General features: G+C 52.3%; 1 protein-coding gene across 9 annotated transcripts in view; it reads right to left on the reverse strand.

Moving 5' to 3' along the window:
* Nucleotides 1-14,927, reverse strand: part of MYH14 (myosin heavy chain 14) — a 106,080-nt gene extending 91,153 nt beyond the window's left edge. For 4 of the 9 annotated variants that reach the window (XM_032264581.1, XM_032264576.1, XM_032264577.1 and 1 more), the window contains exon 1: nt 14,806-14,927. In XM_032264581.1, the coding sequence (XP_032120472.1) occupies nt 14,806-14,922 (117 nt within the window). In that variant the 5' untranslated portion in view covers nt 14,923-14,927. Of the gene's footprint in view, nt 1-528; nt 697-1,159; nt 1,251-3,033; nt 3,115-14,805 lie in introns of those variants that run through there. The other 5 variants (XM_032264583.1, XM_032264582.1, XM_032264578.1 and 2 more) reach the window with 3 other exon arrangements.
* Nucleotides 14,928-15,441: the final 514 nt, after the last annotated feature.

Here is a 15,441-nt window from a genome sequence, read left to right on the forward strand (position 1 = left end):
CCCAACAGACTCCCGACTTTCCCTCAAGCCTCTCCCATGTGGAATCTCAGTTCTGCTCAGAGAACCCACTTCCTCCCAGACCCTCTTCTCTCCTGAGCCCAGCAGCTCCAGCTTCCAGTGACTCTTGGCACTGAGGCTCTCAGGTCTCAAAAGCTGGACCCCTATACTCCTAATGCAGCAGGGCCTCTCCACCCTGTGGCCCCCAAATCGTCAAGGCTCACCCCAGGCATCCAGTATGACCTGGATACACCGGGGCCAAGCTCCATCCCTGGGACTTTACCCCCCCTCACCCTCCACACACCACCCACTTCCTCTCCAGCCCTGTGGCCTTTGACCAGGAAGGGTTTGGGAGTTTTTGCAATCACCCAGCCCTATGCCTCCCCTCCCTGGAACAAGAGTCCAGGCCCCCAGCCCTTTCCTCCCCCAGGCCAAGGAGTCCCGGCTCCCAGCCTCCTCCTCTCCCAGGATCCAGGAGCCTGAGCCTCCAGCCCCCTCTTCTTATGGATCAGGAGGTGCAGGCCCCCTCACCTCACTGCAGCCAGGCTAGAGGTGAGGATGCTGGGTTCTGAAGACCGTGAAGACCGACCACAGCGCTGATGGGGCAGGCAGGGCCTGCAGGCCTTGGCTCCAAAGGGCCGAGCCCCTCTGGCTGCCTCGCCCTTCCTCAACCAGCAGGAACGCTCTGCCAGGGCTAATTACTGTCACCTGGGCAGGTGAAAGCACCTGCCCTGGGAGGGGCCGAGACTGCTGGGCTTGAAAAAAAAGCAGCCAGGGATCCGCCCTGGGGCAGAGGTTGGGGCCCTTGGCATTGAGCCCTCTGACCTGGCTTTTAGTGCTGCGATTCCGGAGTCCCAGGGCTCAATGCGCTCCTGTCTCAGACCCAGGAGTTCACGCCCCCAGTCCCTGCTGCTAGAGACCCAGGAGTCCAGGCTTGCGGTCCCCTCCTCCCCTAAGACCCCAGACCTGCAGTCCTGGCCCCGGTCTTTTCCTCCCCTAAGACCCAGGAGTTTAGGCTCTCGTCACAGTCACTCCTCAGACCTGGGACACCCGGCCCCCAAGGCTTCGCCGTGGATCCAGGAGTCCAAGCGCCCAACACCCATTCCCCTGGACACAAGCGCCTGTGTCGCCGCCCCCTCAACCCGCAGATCCTTGGGGCTACCTGGGGGCGCCGTCCGGAGAGGGGAGATGGGGAGAGGGCAAGGGAATCCCCCTCCTCTTCAGGTGTGGCGACCTCCGCGGTCCAGCGCGGGGCGGGGCCCTGTCGCGTCACGGGGTGGGAGCCCGGCTCTGATGTCACCCAGCACCTGCCCGGCTGGGGACGGGGCGGGCCTGGCGCTTCAGGGCCTCTGACTGACAGGGGCCAGGGGAAGGCGGGGGTTGAGCCTGTTGCCAGGTGGGTGGTGGCGGCGGCGCCAGGGGCTCCTCCCCCTTATGGCGGGCAAAGGTCGAGTGCCCGCCGCAGAGAAGGCTGAGGATTCCCGGGATTCAAACCCTGCTCGAGCTTCCTGGGCCTCAGCTTTCCCTGCTGTGAATGGCGGCCAGTGAAATTAATAAAACGACGTGCAGAAAGTTCCCAGCCCAGTGCTTCATCATTAATCTCCCCCAACCTCAGCTTCCCAACCGTGGGCACGGAACCACAAAATCTGTAGACGGTAAGAGTTACCAAGAAGAGGACAGTGTTGTTCTGTCCTGAGCTTCAGCCTCAGGAGTGAAATAAGGAATATATAATGATAAGAGTACCTACTATGTGTCGAGTATTTTCTCCTTTTAGAACAGCTCTTTGAGATCACAATTTTTTTTTTTTTTAAGAGACAGGGTCTCTCTCTGTCGCCCAGCATGGAGTGCAGTGCCACGATCATGGCTCACTGCAGCCTTGACCTCCTAGACTCAAGCAATCCTCCCCACTCAGCCTCCCGAGTAACTGGGACGACAGGGGCGAGCCACCACACCCGGTTAACTTTTTTTTCTTTTTATAGAGACGAGGTCGCGCTATGTTGCCCAAGTTGGTCTCGAACTCCTGGGCTCAAGCGATTCTTTCGCCTCCACCTCCCAAAGTGCTAGGATTACAGACGTGAGCCACGGCGCCCGGCCTAGAATAATCTCAACAACCAATGACATAGGGACGATCAGCATGTCTGTTTCTCTGATAGGGAAACTGAGGCAGGAAGAGTCAAAGTAAGGCACTCAAGCTCACACAATATAAGAGGGAGGTCCGGGATTCAAGCCCAGACTCTTTTCTGCCATTCTAAAGGAGGGGATCTGGAAAGAACTTGTAGCAGGCCCTTAAAGACCTCAATTTCTGCGTCCCAGTTGGTGATACTACCAACTGCTTCCCCATCTGTGCCTCAGGGACCACCACCTTCCTTAGGGGACTCCTGTAGGATTGAAAGGGTTAAGGGACCCAGCACACAGTTGGTCTCCGGAGTGTTTTTCCCCACCAGGTCCCCCTGCAGTCACCAGTTTGGGCCAGTCTCACCCTTCCCCTCTCTGTATAATGGGTACAATATAACTCACCTCCAGTCAATACGATAAAGGAAATTATTTAGTTATTTTTTTAAAAAAAGAAAGCATCCAAGTACTTCGTAGGGTCTCAAATATGTCCTTCCCCCACCCCTCCGCCTCTGCCAGTCACGGCCCCTCTCTCTGGCCCCCGATTCTGACACGTGAGAACAGTGACATGTCATGCTGGGGGCGGGGGACTGGAGGCGATGACTCAGGTATTAAAGCGTCCGAGGTTCCAAAGACAGCCTCAGTTTCCCCTTCTGCGGAACAGGCCTGGGGCTGCCAGTGAGGACCCCGACCGGGCCTCGCACACAGCGGCAACCGGAGTTAGGGGAGCGTAGACGTCCCGCCCCTCCACCTCGCCCGCCGCCGTCCCGCTGCGCGCCCAAGGTGAGCGTCCGCGTCACCTCCCCGCCGTCCCCGGCCTCCTGCCCCGGCTCCCGGGCCCCGATGGCAGCCCCGAGGCTCCAGCTTCCCCGGGCCCAGACCCGTTCTGCCGCCCCCGGAGGGCTGGCAGCCCCGGGCACTCACCGGCTTCCAGGGCCGTCCCGAGGCTTCGGCCTGGGGAGAAAGAGGGGCGGGTCCGCCGGGACAGCCCCCGCCCCCAAGAGCGCAGCAGGGGCCAATCGGCGACCGCTGCGGCAAGCTACGGCCCCGCCCCTGGGGGACGGGAGCCGCCAATCAAAAAGAGCGGCTGGCAGGTGGGGCCAATCAGAAGTTGTCGAAGGGTGCCAGCCGTGGGAAAAGAACGCGTCCGGAGCGCGGAGCTAGGCAGGCCGGTCGGGGGTGGGAGCTGAGGCCTGACAGGCACGGGGCGCCACCAATGGCGAGGTGCGGGGGGCGGCCGGGGGAGGGAGGCCCAAGGGGCCCGGGTGAATGGGACGCTTTGTGCGCAAGGCATGAATGGGCGCCTTTGTATGGGCCGGCGTGGGGGGGCTGCCGGAGGCCGGAATGCCTGGGTCCCCCGGGAGCCGGCGGGCAGGAGAGACAGGAGAGAGAATTCACTTTTGTCGAACGTAGACCATGTACCAGGCACCCTCCCAGGCTCTCTCACCCACCGGGTAGGTGTGGGCCGTGATACCATCAGAATAACAATGATCGTTTATCGAGCACCCGAAGTAGGCCGGGAGCACCTTACCTGCATGATCTCATTTAATCCTTACAAGGAACCCCTTGAAATTGGTGCTATTAAGATCTTCATCTTCTAGATGAGGTAAGCCCAAGCTTAGAAAGAGGGTGTTAATTGCAGAAAGTTACAGAGCTGGCTGATGGCAGAGCAAGGACTCAGATCCAACCAGAAGCTGTGCTTTTAACCTCCATGCTATGACCAAACGTGGTAATGATTCCCAATTTACAATTTACATATGGAAAAACTGAGGCTGGGAGAGGCAAAAGACCCCAAGGTTGGCAGGGCACAGTCAGTGGCTCACACCTGTAATCCCAACACTGGGAGGCCCGGGCTCGAGGATCACTTGAGCCCAGGAGGTCAAGACCAGCCTGGGCAACATAGACCCCACCTCAATTTAAAAGGAAAATAAAAAGAGACAAGGTCACAAAGGAATGACTCCACTGAGCCCGAGGTGGCCTCCCAGCCTGTCTCGGCTGCTCAGCAGCTGTGTGGACTCAGGCTAGTTGCTGGACTTTTTTGAGATTCCATTTATTTCGGCACTTGTAAAATGGGACTGGTGGACTGTCTGCTCTATTCAGATGGGGCCTTTCCTCTGTTCAGAACCTTCCATGGCTCCCATTTCACTCAGTAAAAGTCAAAGAACTCACTATGACCCACGAGGTCCTGCAGGATGTGGCCCTTTTGCTCTCTCTGTTCTCACCCACAAGTTCCCCACTTCATACTGCTCATGGCTTCATTTCTCAAACACTCCTGAGGCCTGGTGCTGCCCCAAGTCTTTTGCATTCTCTGTTCTGTCCACCTAGAATGCTCTTCCCCAGGTTACGCGTGACAGCCTCCCGCCCACATCATCCATTCTGCTCCAGTATCACCTCTTCCAAGAAGCCTTTCCTGGCCATCCTATAGAAGACAGTTCCACTCATCCCTCTCTCCTGCTTGACCCCACTTTGCTTGCTCTCATAGTGCTGGGAATGTTTGCTAATGTATCTGTTTATTATCTGTCTCTTCACTAGAATTGAAGTCTCACAAGGACAAAGATCTTTATTTTGAGTGGCTGGCACACAGTAGGTGTTTAATAAGTGTTTGTCGAGTAAATAGTAATGAGTCCTTGTACTGAGTGGATTAAGTGAATTGGTGCATACAAAGCTTTATTTTCTTTTTTTTGGTGGGGGAGGGGGGCGATGGAGTCTCATTCTGTTGCCCAGGCTGGAGTGCAGTGGTGTGATCTCTGCTTTCACTGCAACCTCCACCCCCCGGGTTCAAGCTATACTCCTGCTTCAGCCTCCCGAGTAGCGGGAACTATAGTCACCTACCACCATGCCCAGCTGATTTTTGTATTTTTAGTAGAGACAGGGTTTCACCATGTTGGCCAGGATGATCTCGTCTCTTGACCTCATGGTCCACCCACCTCGGCCTCCCAAAGTGCTGGGATTACAGGAATGAGCCACTGCGCCCAGCCACAAAGCTCTTAGTACAGTCCTGGCACTGGGGAAAAGGCTACATAAGAAAATACTGGCCAGGCATGGTTGCCCACACCTCTAATCCCAGTACTTTGGGAGGCCGAGGCCAGTGGATCACTTGAGGTCAGGAGTTCAAGAGCAGCCTGGCCAACATGGTGTAACCCCATCTCTACTAAAAATACAAAAATTACTCAGGCATCATGGCACATGCCTGTAATCCCAGCTACTCAGGAGGCTGAGGCAGGAGAACCACTTGAACCCGGGAGACGGAGATTGCAGTGAGCCGAGATCACACCACTGCACTCCAGCCTGGGCAGCAGAGCAAGACTCCATCTCAAAAAGAAAACGAGGCCGGGCGCGGTGGCTCACGCCTGTAATCCCAGCACTTTGGAAGGCCCAGGCGGGTGGATCACGAGGTCAAGAGATCGAGACCATCCTGGTCAACATAGTGAAACCCCGTCTCTACTAAAAATACAAAAAATCAGCTGGGCATGGTGGCGCATGCCTGTAGTCCCAGCTACTCAGGAGGCTGAGGCAGGAGAATTGCCTGAACCCAGGAGGCGGAGGTTGCGGTGAGCCGAGATCACGCCATTGCACTCCAGCCTGGGCAACAAGAGCGAAGCTCCGTCTCAAAAAAAAAAAAAAAAGAAAAAGAAAAAGAAAATACTGATCATCATGACTATTGTCATTTATTGCCCTATAAACACAGCGCAGGAGAGAAACTATATACATACGAAGTCTAGCATAGGAGAAAGAAGCCAGAGAAAGATCAGAGGAAAAGTTGGAGATAAGAGATGGCAGACACAGAGGCAAGAGAAGAGAAGCTGCAGTTAGGTGCTGAGGGCAGACACTGATTCCAGCATCCAACTCCCAATGCATTTGCTCAGCAATGGCAAAGGTGAACCACAGGACCATCCCTGTGGTCACAGCGGCAAGATTGCCGTGGCTTTGAGATCTACTTCTTTGCAGGTGGGGAAACTGCATCCCGGGGAGGAAAAGGACCTTCCCGAGAGTACCCACAGTAATAACACAGCTCATGTTTGTGAGATCTCACTGTGCGCTGCAAACATGACTGTCATTATGTCAATGCATCCTCATGGCAGCCCATGAGGCTGGCAGTGTCATACCCACTTTATAGGCCAGCAACATGTCCAGGGTCTCCTGACTGCTGCCTGTAGTGGATCTGGGCTCCTGGATCAGACCCCTGAATCTGTCTTAACCAAGACAGAGCTGAGGGCCCTATCACTCTGGCTGGAGTGTTCTCCGTGGAAACATCCTGCGGTGAGGATAACGAAAGCTGCCGTTTATGGAGTGCTGACTGTGTGCTGGACATTGTGCTCTTTTATGTATTAACTCACTGGCGTTTCTCCACAGCCCTGCGAGGCTGGTGCTATTATGATCCCCATTTGATGGACAGAAAACTGAGGTCCAGGCCAGGTGCAGTGGCCGGTGATCCCAGCATTTTGGGAGGCCGAGGTGGGAGGACCACCTGAGGCCAGGAGTTTGAGACCAGCCTAGCCAACATAGTGAAACCCCATCTCTACTAAAAATACAAAAATTAGCCAGGCATGGTAGCAGGCACCTGTAGTGCCAGCTACTCAGGAGACTGAGACAGGAGAATTGCTTGAACCGGGAGGCGGAGGTTACAGTGAGCCGAGATGGTGCCATTGCACTCCAGCCTGGGCGGCAGAGTGAGACTCCATCTAAAAAAAAAAAAAAAAGAAAAAGAAAAGAAAAGAAAGAACCCTGAGGTCTAGAGACATGAAAGTCCTGATCACAAGGGTTCTAGGAAAGAGTGTGGACTAGGACACAACAGAATTTCAAACAGGAAAGAAGGCACTGGTACCCACATTTTAACTATAATCTGCCTGGTAACTGGTGATGTCATCAACACCGCCCAGGGCTAAATCTACCTGGCAACTTGTGATATCATCATGCCCCTAGGTTCTAAACTGAGCTTGTAATTGGAGATGTCATTAATTCTGCTCAATCAATGGGATAATTGATGACATTACTGAACGATAGTAATGAGCTTTCTTTTGCTGAGGGCATTCTAGGAGCTGGATGCCTGTATCAGCACTTTGAAAGTTGCAGGTATTTATTGAGTGCTTACTGTGTTCCGGGCACAGTTCTAAGCCCCTTCTGTGAGTTAAATCCCATAATCCTCCAAATAACGCTAAGTGGTAAGTACTAATGTCAAACCCATTGTACAGATGAGGACGCTGAGGCACAGCTGCCCCAGGTTGCACAGTTTAAAGGTGGCAGAGCCTGCATTTCAATCGATGTAGTCTGGCTCCAGAGTTTGGGCTACAAAAACCCAGCAGAGGGAGGCTGAGACCCGGAAAATCAAGTCCAAAGGAGGCATTCCAGTGCCTCTGAGCTCTCCATCTGTCTTCCATCCAGGACTGCCAGAGAAGGTCCTCAGGATGAAGCCATTAAATCGTGAGTCCCTGGCTGTCCAGGGTTGGGTCTGATCCTTCTGTGGGCACTACGGGTATTAGCTGCAGCAGAGGGGGAACCCAGGCTATGAGGGTGGATGGAATACCAAGACAGGTGTGTGCTGGGGAAAAGGAAAGGGGAATAGGGGACATTCTGAGCCTCCAGGGAAGCTGGATTCCCACCAGCTGGCACAGCCCCCAGACAGGACCTCGTTATGCAGTATCTGAGTACCGAGCAGCATAAGTGTGGGGAAAAGCCAGCAAGGAGCTAAGCTGATGAAAATAAAAAGCTGTCAGCACCAAAAGACAGGGTGAGAAAAAAAGAAAAAGAAGATAAAAAGCTGGAGCTGAAAGGGGAAGAGACAGGAGAACCAAGGACAGGGCAGCTTTGTGGAACAGAGTGTGGGGGGAGTTTTTTGAGCAAGAAGAAATTAGGGGACAGCTTCCATGACTGGTGGAGGGAAAGGGGCCTGAGCCTTAGAGAAAAATAAGGAGGGCATCCAGGCATAGTGGCTCACGCCTATAATCCCAGCACTTTGGGAAGCCAACACAGGTGGATCACCTGAGGTCGGGAGTTCAAGATCAGCCTGACCAACATGGAGAAACCCAGTCTCTACTAAAAATACAAAATTAGCCAGATGTGTTGGCGCACACCTGTGATCCCAGCTATTTGGAAGGCCGAGGCAGGAGAATCACTTGAACCCAGGATGCGGAGGTTATGGTGAGCTGAGATCGAGCCGTTGCACTCCAGCCTGGGCAAGAAGAGCAAGACTCCATCTCAAAAAAAAAAAAAAAGGAAGGAGGAAAAGGGTGCTAAGTTTTGCCATGAGTCCTGACTGCAGTCCTGCCTGGGCATTTTCTCTGCAGCAAAGATTTGAATGGTTCCAGGATTTTATTTTTGGTCCCTGGGCTGTTGTTTCCCTGCATGTGACTCACAGCTGGAACTCGCTCTAAGACAAGAGCAAGCTGGCAGCCTCCTGTGTGTCACAGATGAGTGACAGATTCAGTTCTGCAACAAATATGTTTTGAGTGCCTACTGTGTGCCAGGCATGGTTCTAGACCCGGGGTCAGCATACTTCTTCATGTAGAAGGCCAGACAGTAGATGGTTTCAGCCTTGTGGGACAGAAGTCTTGGCCCTAACTGTCCCATGCTGTCCTTGTAGCGTGAAAGCAGCCAGAGACAATATGCAAATGAATGGGTGAGGTAGTGTTCCAAGAAAACTTTATTTATACCAACAGGGAGAATTTGGCCGGTTGGCTGAGGTTCGTAGTTTGCAGACTCCTATTTTTTGTTATTGGTTGTTTTGTTGTTGTTGCTTTTTTTGGGGGGTGAGGGGTTTGAGATAAGGTCCCACTCTGTCACCCAGGCTGGAGTGCAGTGGCACAATCATGGCTCACTGCAGCCTCACCCTCCCGGGCTTGAGCAATCCTTCCAGCTAAGCCTCCCGAGTAGCCGGGACTGCAGGCACTCAACACCATGTCCAGCTACTTTTTAAAAAAAATATTTTGTCTTTCTTTCTTTTAAACAGAGATGGGGGCCAGGTGTGGTGGCTCATGCCTATAATCCCAGCACTTTAGAAGGCCGAGGCAGGCGGATCATCTGAAGTCAGGAGTTCGAGACCAGCCTGGCCAATATGGTGAAACCCCGTCTCTAATAAAAACACAAAACTTAGCTGGGCGTGGTGGCAGGCACCTGTAATCTCAGCTACTTGCGAGGCTGAGGGAGGAGAATTGCTTGAACCCGGGAGGCGGGGCCAATATTGTGCCACTGCACTCCAGCCCGGGTGACAGAGCAAGAATCTGTCTCAAAAAATATAATAATAATAATAAAATAAATAGACACAGGGTCTCACTATATTGCCCAGGCTGGTCTCAAACTCCTGGTCTCCACCGATTCTCCCTTCTTGGCCTCCCAAAGTGCTGAGATTATAGGTGTGAGCCACTAGGCCCCGCTGCTGCTAACACATTGATCAGAAAGGAGAAGTCACCAAAGCTATTTTTAAAACATGTTTTTCTTTTTGATTTAAAGCCATTTAAATTACACAAAGTAGAAACAATTTAAACACGAGGGCAATATTTCCTTTGACCAGGCCCTTCCTTTTCACTCAACCTTCCAGATGTACCCCTGATAATATTTTGGTGTAATTTCTTCCAAAAATACTTTTTTTTTGAGGCAGGTTCTCAGTCTGTCACTCAGCCTAGAGTGCAGTGGTGCAATCACAGCTCACTGCAGCCTAAACTTACCACCCTAGTCTTAAGCAGTCCGCCCACCTCAGCCTCTAGAGTAGCTGAGACCACAGGCACTCACCACCATGTCTGGCTAATTTTTTTTTTTTTTTTTTTTTTTTTTTGGAGACGGAGTTTCGCTCTTGTTACCCAGGCTGGAGTGCAATGGCGTGATCTCGGCTCACCGCAACCTCCGCCTCCTGGGTTCAAGCAATTCTCCTGCCTCAGCCTCCTGAGTAGCTGGGACTACAGGCACGCGCCACCATGCCCAGCTAATTTTTTTGTAGTTTTAGTAGAGACAGGGTTTCACCATGTTGACCAGGATGGTCTCGATCTCTTGACCTTGTGATCCACCCGCCTCGGCCTCCCAAAGTGCTGGGATTACAGGCTTGAGCCACCGTGCCCAGCCTGGCTAATTTTTTTTAATTGTCTTGTAAAGATGAGGTGTCATTCTGTTGCCCAGGCTGGTCTTGAACTCCTGAGCTCAAGCGATCCTCCCACCTCGGCCCCCCAAAGTGCTGGGATTACAGGCGTGAGCCACTGAGCTGGACCTAACATTTACTACTTATTTACATTGGGGTCAGCAAATGGCAGCCCGCAGGCCACACTGGCCGCCTGCCTGGGTTTGTAAATACGCTCTCACTGGGACACAGCCATGCTTGTTGCTTTACTGTCGTCTGCGGCTGTGGCTGCTTTCACGCTATCAGGGCAGAGTCAAGCAATTGTGCGAGAGACCATATGTTCGAAGCTGAAAATATTTACCATCCGAGCCTTTACAGAAAAAGCTTGCCAACTCCTGGTTACATATATAGACACAGAACTAAGAAATATTATGGTTTCTTGAGTTTAGGGATATAGGATGATACTTGATACAGGGAAATTTGACTTGCAAGGCTCGGGTGGTTTTTTTTTTTGAGATGGAGTCTTGCTCTGTTGCCCAGGCTAGAGTGCAGTAGCATGATCTCAGCTCACTGCAACCTCTACCTCCTGGGTTCAAGCAATTCTCATGCCTCAGCCTCCCCAGGTGCTAGGATTTAGGCGCCCGCCACCACACCCAGCTAATTTTTGTATTTTTAGTGGAGACAGGGTTTCACCATGTTGGGCAGCCTGGTCTCAAGCTCCTGAACTCAAGTGATCTGTGTACCTCGGCCTCCCAAAGTGCTGGGATTCCAGGCGTGAGCCACCACGCCCAGCTTGACTTTCTTTTCTTACTTGGCAAAATGTCTTAGCCAATGTTTCATGCTCTACATTTTCTTTCTTTGTTTCTTTTCTTTCCTTTTTCAAAGCAAGGCCTTGCTCTGAAGCGCAGGCTGGAGTGCAGTGGCGTGATTATGGCTCACTGCAACCTCGACTCCCGAGGCGCAAGTGATCCTCCCACCTCAGCCTCCTGAGTAGCTGGGACTACAGGCACGCACCACCACGCCTGGCTGATTTTTGTATTTTGTAGAGATGGGGTTTTGCCATGTTGCCCAGGCTGGTCTGGAACTCCTGAACTGACGTGATCCTCTCACTTTGGCCTCCCAAAGCACTGGGATTACAGACGCGAGCCACCATGCCCAGCCCGTGCTCTGATGTTTAAGTTCACCTTCATCTTGTCTACACCACACAGTATCCCATAGCCGCAGCCTAGCTATGGTTCCTTTGACTCCTCACCTATTGGTGGGGCTGCTGGTGGTTTTCCACGTTCCACCTTTACAATCAGCGACACAGGGGACAGCCTCCCTCCTGCTTCCTCGTGCACGAGGAGCAATATTGCTGGGTCAAAGAGTACGCGCAGTTAAGATTTTCACAGACGTTGCTAAGTGGCCACCCACAAGAAGACTGTTTTCCTTTTTAGGAAAAAAAAAAGAAAAAGAAACCAGTGCAGTCAAGTATTTATTACCCGGCTGTTACCTGAAGGGTTCCACCCCGCGGTGGCTCACCTATCATTCCCTGAACCCTGGACACGCTGTGGACTCTCACTCCTTTGGACTCGCTGGTACTTTCTCCACCCTTCTCTGCCTGGTGACATGCTGCTAGAGCTTCCCCACGTTAGATGATGGGGCAGAATTTTGTGACACTCACTGTGCATTTCTCCCGGGATCCAGCAATCCCACTTCCAAGTAGGTACCATAGAGAAGCGCACACAGGTGATACAAGAGGACGCAACCCAGGAGGCCCCGGGCAGCATTACGGGTGGGAATGGGGAGGTGAGGACCACCATGGGGTCTGTCTCATGGGGAGCTGATAAGCAAAAGTGTGGGGATTCCTGCATGGTGTCCTAGAAGCAGTAAGTCAGTTTCACTTGATAACATGGAGAGATCATAAAAACATAATGTTGGCCGGGCGCGGTGGCTCATGCCTGGAATCCCAGCACTTTGGGAGGCTGAGGCGACAGGATCATGAGGTCAAGAGATTGAGACCATCCTGGCCAACATGGTGAAACCCTGTCTCTACTAAAAAAAAAAAAAAAAAAATTAGCTGGGCATGGTGTGGGATGCTCCTGTAGTCCCAGCTGCTCAGGAGGCTGAGGCAGGAGAATTGCTTGAACCCAGGAGGTGAAGTTTGCAGTGAACCGAGATGGTGCCACTGTACTCCAGCCTGGTGACAGAGACTTGTCTCAAAAAAAAAAAAAAAAAAAAGAAAAAATGCGGGCCCAGGCACGGTGGCTCACACCTGGAACCCCAGTACTTTGGGAGGCCAAGGTGGGGAGATTACTTGAGGCAGGAGTTTGAGACCAGCCTGGGCAACATGGTAAAACCCCATCTCCACTAAAAATGTGAGAATTAGCTGGGTGTGGTGGTATGCACCTGTGATCCCAGCTACTTGGGAGGCTAAGGCATCAGCTCTGTTTCAAAAAACAACAAAACAAAAAAAATAAAGTTGGATTGAAAAAGTAAGAAATAAAACAGCCTATTGCACAATTTAAAAGATAGCATTTATCCTTTGTGTCAATTTGGAAGATATAGTTACATGAAGCAATGCTATCTGGTCTGTGGTTCTACATACACAAGATTGCGTGAAGGTGAAAGGTGTCAGGGTTTAGCTGGGTGTGGTGGCTCACGCCTGTAATCCTAGCACTTTGGGAGGCAAAGGCAGGTGGATCGCGAGGTCAGGAGTTCAAGACCAGCCTGGCCAAGGTGGTGAAACCTTGTCTCTTCTAAAAATACAAAAAACTAACTGGGTGTGGTGGCACACACCTGTAATCCCAGCTACTCTGGAGGCTGAGGCAGGAGAATCGCCGGAACCCAGGAGGTGGAGGTTGCAGTGAACAGAGATCATGCCACTGCACTCTGGCCTGAGTTATAGAGCATGACTCTGTCTCAAAAAAAAAAAAAAAAAAGTGTTATGGTTTGTTTATGGGGTCCCAGGGGAGGAAACAGGAGTGAGACTGGAGTCTTAAAGGAAAAAATTAAAAAGAAAGCAAAATCGGGATATAGGCAAACGATAGAGGAACAGGAACAGAAAATATGACAGAATTCTATACACCTAAGTCCACGCCCTGTAAGGCGATCTGTCCTGGGGGGCAATGGCTTCTCAGAAGCCTTCTGCAAACGGCGTCCCCAACCCTCCATTCCTTCCGCAGCCGGATTCAGTCCCTCTTTCCTCTCACTTCCATTCATTGCCTTCTGCTACTGCCATCAAAGCTCAGTTACACCGGACTGACACTGTGCCCATGTCCGTCTCCCCAGCCAGAGCAGGAGCATTTTGAGGGAAGGAAACCAAATGTGTGCCTCAGTGTTTCTGATCTGTAAGAAGAGGGACCGTGATCACACTATCTGCTGGCCAGGTGCAGTGGCTCACACCTGTAACCCCAGCACTTTGGGAGGTGGAGGCAGGCAGATCACTTGAGCCCAGGAGGTGGAGGCTGTAGTCAGCCGCAGTTGTGCCACTGCACACTCCAGCCTGGGTAACAGAGCAAGATCCTATCTCTCAAAAAGAAGAAAGAAAAAGAAAGAGACCGGGCGCAGTGGTTCACGTCTGTAATCCCAGCACTTTGGGAGGCCAAGGCGGGCAGATCACCTGAGGTCGGGAGTTTGAGACCAGCCTGACCAAAATGGAGAAACCCCGTCTGTACTAAAAAATACAAAAATTAGCTGGGTGTGGTGGCGCATGCCTATAATCCCAGCTACTTGGGAGGGTGAGGCAGGAGAATCACTTGACCCCGGGAGGTAGAGGTTGCAGTGAGCCAAGATCACACCGCTGCACTCTAGCCTGGGTGACAAGATCAAAACTCCATCTCAAAAAAAAAAAAAAAAATAGAAAAAGAAGGAAGGAAGGAAAAAAGAGAGGGAGGGAGGGAAGGAGGGAGGGAAGAGAAATGTATCTACCATTTACAGCTATTGAAGGGCTAAATTAATTAGTTCGTGTCCTGTGCTTAGCATAGTGATTTCGGCCCATTTCAAGCACTTCACAAATGTTGGTGGCTATTTAATATTATTATTATTTTGAGACAGAGTCTTGCTCTGTTGACCAGGCTGGAGTGCCGTGGTGCACTCTCTCCTCACTGCATACTCTGCCTCCCCAATTCAAGTGATTCTCCTGCCTCAGCCTCCCAAGTAGCTGGGACTACAAGCACACGCCACTGTGCCCAGCTAATTTTTGTATTGTTGGTAGAGACAAGGTTTCACCATGTTGGCCAGGCTGGCCTTGAAATCCTGACCTCAGGTGATCCTCCTGCCTTGGCCTCCCAAAGAGCCGGCAGGTACCTGTAATCCCAGCTACTCGGGAGGCTGAGGCAGGAGAATTGCTTGAACCCGGGAGGCAGAGGTTGCAGTGAGCTGAGATCGCACCAGTGTGCTCCAGCCTGGGCAACAGATGGCGATTCAGTCTCAAAACAAACAAAACCAAAGAAATGGGATTACAGGCGCGAGCCACTGCCCCCGGCCAGCGGCCATATTATTAATATCGTGATTATTATCAGGCTTGGCCTCATGACATTGGGAAAGGCCTCATCCCAATGCCCCCTTCTTCAGAGTGTCTTCCCTGACTGTTCCACAGGCAGCCCTGCCAGTGCCTGCGGCGCCGCCCTTCCAGCCTCTTCCCCCGACGGACGCGAACACTGCCTGCTTACCTGTCGGTCTCCCGCACTGGGCCGGGGAGTCCTCACAGACCGGGGCCAGCGCTGGTTTGCCTCGGGTTCCTCAGAGCCTGGCATAGCAGCCGGTGTCCCTCTGGTCTTCAGGAGCATCTGTCCACCCGGATAGAATGCAGGCTGGGAGGGCAGATGAAGCAGGTGTATGATTAACGAATATATGGAGGGGTGTAGATGATAACAGCCCAGTGACAAAGGTAGAATGGTGGCACTGGAGTCCCCATCTGGTTTCAACCCACCTCCTGCCTCCTCCCTCCCACGCCCCTGCATGCTCCCTGCACTCTGGGCACCGGCCCAGAAACCACCCCTGTCCTGAACCTGAGCCCTGGAAGGTCCCTTTCCTTGGAATGTCTTTCCTTCCCCTTCCCTCCTCCTCACCGTGGCCAGTGACACAGGCGTGCACAGGCAACACCCGCAGGAGTCTTAGGCTTCATGCACGTACCGTAGGTCCCTTGGCAGCCGATAAAATTTGTGGATCCTTCCCCAGAATTGCCTTTTTAAAGTCAGGTTTACTAAATGTGTGTACAAATTTATAATTTTTGTGTATGTTTGCACAATTTTACACAAATATACATATATAATTTATATGTGTTTACCTACAAGGCAAAAGTCACC

Source organism: Sapajus apella, unplaced genomic scaffold (assembly GCF_009761245.1).
Source record: "Sapajus apella isolate SASKATOON/1434 unplaced genomic scaffold, GSC_monkey_1.0 scaffold144, whole genome shotgun sequence".
In the NCBI taxonomy this organism is placed as follows: Eukaryota; Metazoa; Chordata; class Mammalia; order Primates; family Cebidae; genus Sapajus; species Sapajus apella.